The sequence below is a fragment of the Doryrhamphus excisus genome, chromosome 12 (genome assembly GCF_030265055.1).
Source record: "Doryrhamphus excisus isolate RoL2022-K1 chromosome 12, RoL_Dexc_1.0, whole genome shotgun sequence".
Lineage (NCBI taxonomy): Eukaryota > Metazoa > Chordata > Actinopteri > Syngnathiformes > Syngnathidae > Doryrhamphus > Doryrhamphus excisus.
In genome coordinates, this window is record NC_080477.1 from 16163363 (window position 1) to 16168769 (window position 5407).

General features: G+C 39.7%; 1 protein-coding gene across 1 annotated transcript; it reads left to right on the plus strand.

Annotated features, from left to right (window-relative positions):
* Window positions 1–153: 153 nt before the first annotated feature.
* Window positions 154–4703, plus strand: LOC131139584 (keratinocyte-associated protein 3). The gene is made up of 6 exons (XM_058089321.1): window positions 154–303; window positions 1724–1908; window positions 1974–2033; window positions 2113–2310; window positions 2824–2958; window positions 3031–4703. Exons 1-6 carry the CDS (start codon window positions 291–293, stop codon window positions 3103–3105), a joined length of 666 nt encoding a protein of 221 aa, XP_057945304.1. The 5' UTR covers window positions 154–290; the 3' UTR covers window positions 3106–4703.
* The last annotated feature ends 704 nt before the right edge of the window (window positions 4704–5407 follow it).

The window sequence follows — 5407 nt, forward strand, 5'->3', positions numbered from 1 at the left end:
AGTAATTATACCACCTGTGTAGAGCTATTTCTAATATCTTCAGCGTGATTGTTATTTGTGATGCAGTTGTACCGGATCTCACTCAATTAGAGTGTGCGACTGTATTTAATTTTTGTGGTCATGTATTTTGTTTTGTGCGCCACTCTGCGTCAGGTAAAGGACAGGTGGGTTCAGTGACGTCATACCGGAAGTGGACGGTCACTGGCGGCTAGCGGGGTGGCTGCAAAAGTCAAGTTGGAAAAAAATCTATTTCTTTTATTGTTCATACGGAAACATATAGCCGAACAGCGATGTGCACCTTTGGTAAGTAATTGATCATAAAGCTATGTTTGTGGAACGTTTGGTGAACAGTACTAACTGAAATTGTCGCCGTTACCGAGCAGGCCTTTGTATGAGGAAATGACACACTTACATATACTTACATAGCTGCTTTTATAGCGTATTTTGCAATATTCATTCATGAATGAGCTACTCCCACGAAATACATGGAATGTATCTTTAAAAAAACGCCCATGTACTAAGTCACACTATACTTTACTACACAGGTTTTCATTTGTTTTGTTAAATGTAACGCATTCACAACTAAATGTAACTACTTTTAAAGTGATGGAGCTATTCACATGTAGTGTATTTAATTGTATGTGTTTTTATTTATTCAAACATGATTATAACTGTAGGGTTTTCATACAGCTCTGGTATTGGATGGGCCAGTTGTACATTAGTGGCTGATCAGTGTACCATATCATTATCTAATGCAGGGGCCTCAAACACGCGGCCCGCATGCCAAATGTGGCCCGCAGGACACTAGTTTGAGGCCCCCGCCTTGATATGAAAGTTTAAGGTTAGTGCGGCCCGCGCAAGTTTGATACGGATGCTGTATGGTATCATGTACCCAGAAAAAATTATTACGTTTGATAAATGTTCATGTTAAAGGTTAAATAACTGTTAATAGTTATCCTCCCTATCCGTGTGGAAGTGGTAAGTTTTTGGCTATTTAAGTTTAAAGGAAATAACTTTCGTTATTACCGTTTAGGTCGCTAGCTCTCTAGTTTGCGAGTTAGCATGTGTCTCAAGACCCTGCAGTTGCACAATATGTTGTAAATAAAAAGAGTATAAATGTGACTATAGTCGTGTTTTGTCATGTCTACAGGGCTCTAATAATGCTTTGTTAATTTAAATCTGAAAAAATAATTTGTCTACCCACCAACTATATGTGGTTTCTTAAGTTTTTATTATTTGCAGTTTTATTATTATTATTATATTTATTTATTTATTACTGATTGATTGATTTTCTTTATTCTTGATTTGTTTATTTATTTTTCATCTTATTTTGTGTAGAAAAATAAAAAGTAAGATATTTGAGAACAGTGGAATGTTTTATCAGAGCTTTTCTTGTAGAAAATTGGAACCAAAGCGAAGTTTTTTTAATAAATGCGTTTTTATTTTTTTGGAAAACCTGATGCGGCCCTGTCTCACCCAGACCCGAGCTCCAGTGTCCCCCAAGTAAATTGAGTTTGAGACCCCTGATCTAATGTCTATACTGCTATTATTATATCAATGACAGCTCTCGCATTAGATTGGACATGTGTACCTAAAGTTGTGGACCATGAGCATACAGTGTATCCTTCAAAATGCATGAAATAATAGAGATAAACTGTCAAACAAATAGTTTCGGTGCAGGTTTTGTATGAGTCAGTTAAAGTAAATACATGATGTCTTCCAGATAAGGACAAAGGGCCGAGGAGGCTGATGAAGAAGGGCTTGGCTCTCATCCTGGTGGGCCATATCAACTTCATCCTTGGTGCTATTGTCCACGGCAATGTCCTGCGCCACATTTCCAAACCCAGCCAACAAATCACCACAGAATACACAGCAGCTAACATCATTTCCGTCACTTCAGGTCTGCTGGTGAGTTCATTCATTCAGTCGCTGCGATCATCGATGAAGCCGAGACTAAGTTTTGTCTTTTTCAGAGTATTGCTACTGGGATTATCGCCATTGTGGTGTCAAGGAACCTCCGCATGGTTAAGATGGTAGGATGTTGGCTTCTTAATTATTAGTTACCCCCCCCCCATCAGTTGCACAAGATGTTGCCTTTATGTGTGTGTGCAGCAAGTAGGACTTCTGATAGGCTCCTTCCTCAACGCCCTGCTCTCAGCAGCTTGCTGCGTGGGCCTGCTGGTGGCCATCAGTGTGACGATCGCTCACAACGGTCAGGGCCTGATGCGAGGATGTAACGACACTGAGGTGCCGGCTAACGCTCGCTCGCCTGTCAGCGCACGCTGCCCGTTTGACACCACACGCATTTATGTGAGTCTCAGCTGTGCAACCTTTACAACATGTTTACACTGTTAGTGGTTCCTTTTAAAAGAAATGGTTTTCCCATAAGAAATCATGGAAATAGAAATAAGCTGTTCCAGTTTCAAACTGGTCAAATGTTATTAATACACTATGTGAACTTCATGTATTTTGTTGTTTTTTACAAAATGTCCTGTTGGCATTCTTAGCTTGCTAACAAAATGGCAACCGTAACCAGAAGAAAATATCAAAAGTAGGGTTAACGAAAGTAGGGTTTGGAATTTTACTTCCTTGATCGACTATGTAGAATTTTAGAGAATCTCTCTCTGAATGTTCTGAACCCCTGTTTCCATGCCTGTGTCACACTGAGAGGAATAATTCTGCCATTGAGGAGGTTTGCATGGAAGTAGCTCACCTTCCATGTTGTCCTTTAGGGAGTAAACTAGTTAAGACTGACTCAATAGCACCTCTGCTGGTTGTCACCCAGTATTGCACTCCATTGTTTGGCATGTATGTACGTGTTAGGACACCACCTTGGCCCTGTGGTTCCCCAGCGCTGTGATGGCTGCAGCAGAGTGTGGCCTGTCTGTGTGGTGCTTCGTCTTAGGACTGACTCTCAGAGGCCTGCTGACCTGTGGAGGCAATTACTTCAAAGAACAGGTCCGTGCGAGTGTGTAAATGATTGTACGGGATTTATTTTCCCACACCCCATATCGTTTCTCTCTCACACAGATGGAGGAAGAGGCTGGGTGCTCACCTCAGAACACACGCCTGATTGGCCAAAATGTGGTGAATCCTGATGCCTGACTGAACAAAGTGCTGGAAGTACACTCCATACATTGTGTTTTTTTATGTAATGTTTTTTTTTTAATTGAGATAATATCTCTGATTGCTTAACCACTCAGTCATGCAGTAATTCATCATGTGTGTGCTCAATGTGTTTATATTGTATAGCCACAGTAGGCTTTCTTTTGAGTTTAATCCTCACGTTTTGCATGATGAGCTTTTTAAAGAAGGCATATTTTTATGTCAACTTGAAATATTTAATTTTTCAACTCTCTTTTAGAAAAAAATATATTTATACTTAGCTCTTACTGTTTTTTTAAGTATTTTTCACATGTCAATTTTTGACCACTCCTTTGCTTTTAGCGCTGCAGTCAAGAAACCTGATATCATTAAGATATGTCAGGTCATATTTTGTAATATGGGCAGATATTGTTTTTACTTTAAAATACATTGGTATATTACATTTGGACATGGCCCCTTTAAGAGCTGTGTTAAACAGCTACTCATGACAGAGTAAGTTTCATTTTTAGAAATGTGTTTTTTTTTATGACAATAATTACAGTCAGCTGCACGGTGGGGGAGTGGTTTGCGTGCTGGCCTCACAGCTAGGAGACCCGCATTCAATTCCACCCTTGGGCATCTCTGTGTGGAGTTTGCATGTTCTCCCCGTGCATTGTGGGTTTTCTCCGGGTACTCCAGTTTCCTCCCACATTACAAAAACATGCTAGGTTAATTGGCGACTCGAAATTGTCCATAGGTATGAATGTGAGTGTGAATGGTTGTTTGTCTATATGTGCCCTGTGATTGGCTGGCGACCAGTCCAGGGTGTACCCCGCCTCTTGTCAGCTGTGATAGGCCCCAGCACCCCTCACAACCCTCGTGAGGATAAGTGGTAGAGAATGAATGAATGATTCCATAGAACCTGAACTACTGATGAACTACCTTGTTCGACAAACGTTGGATCCCAAACTAGTTGCCTCCATTGCTTCAAATTCAAATGAACCAACAAAGACAAAAAACGAGTTGAATATAATCGGATGGAGATGACTCAAATACAGTGTCATGATGTGCGTGCATTAGTGTACTCGCTGAATACTGCTCTCATTAAGAGGTTCAACCAGTATGTGGGCCAACAGCCTTAGCTTTCACAGACCCCCCGCTCTCTTTTTCGCTCTCTCACACACACATACACATACACATACGTACACAGTGACAGAGAGGATCACATCAGATCAGCCATGAAACGGTTAATCTAGCACTGTGCTCAATGGTGCAGAAGGGAATCATAGCACGCAGCACTAATCCTAACTGTGTGAGGCATAAATATTGACATTGTGCTGCCTGATACAATCACACCATCACGCTCACTTTGACATCCCGCTACTGGAACCACTACATGAAATTAGCTATTTTTGTAGGTTTAAGATCATCATCTGTTTTATGGTATATTGTCTTAAAATAATGGTTAGAAATGTACATCCTTACCATCAGTGTGATACATTTGGCTAAGAACTGCATTTATTTAGAAGTTTTGACTGAAGTTGTTGACAAGCTCAAAGGACAAATCGATGCTTTTTGAATGATTACTGCTGCTCATTTTAATAAATGGTATTTGCAGAGATCCAGTGAAGCTGAAGATGTATATTTTATTTTTTCAAATGAATACTATGTTTATATCGTGATTACAGTGGGGTAGAAGTGCAACTGTTTCTATTATTGGGTTTGCTTAGCCATGAGAGGATGCACATATTAGTAACGGCTCTCTGCACTGCAATCATCATAATAAATAGTTTATTAAATACTTTTTTTTTGTGGCATTATCAAATAGATAACTTGTTTTTAAATGCAATTAGCTTGTGCACTTGTGCCTAGTGAGTACGTGCTTTCTTTTTATAGTGGAAATATTCACATCAGAATGGTGGAATAGTAGTTAGCATGTCGGGGTTAGAATAATCTTTAGCTCTACTGACTGTGATGCTAACCACTATAGCCAACTATGTAACAGGCTCACAAATGGTTACATTTTTTTAATGAATTGAACTAGATTTTCCACTCTATTTTAATTTAGTTTATTTTTATTTAATTTTGAGTGCACCTTTCCAAACTTTTACCATTGAAGGTACATTTTATACATTAGAACAAGCAGACGGTGAGCTGAAAGTGGCCCCTGGACTACACTTTGGACACACCTGCTGTAATTGGTTGGTGCTTCACGTTTTTCCTATGCTAAAAATGATGTATTAATGTATATAATTTCCTGACAAAGATACACCCCAACATCTTGTGTCCAGTCCAACGTGCGGGTCAATGTGATCACCGCCGT

Excerpts from the sequence above, each read along its gene's own strand:
- LOC131139584 (XM_058089321.1), top strand. Across the intron at positions 2,034-2,112 it reads ACCTCCGCATGGTTAAGATG|CAAGTAGGACTTCTGATAGG; the intron begins GTAGGATGTTGG and ends GTGTGTGTGCAG. Across the intron at positions 2,311-2,823 it reads TTGACACCACACGCATTTAT|GACACCACCTTGGCCCTGTG; the intron begins GTGAGTCTCAGC and ends TGTACGTGTTAG.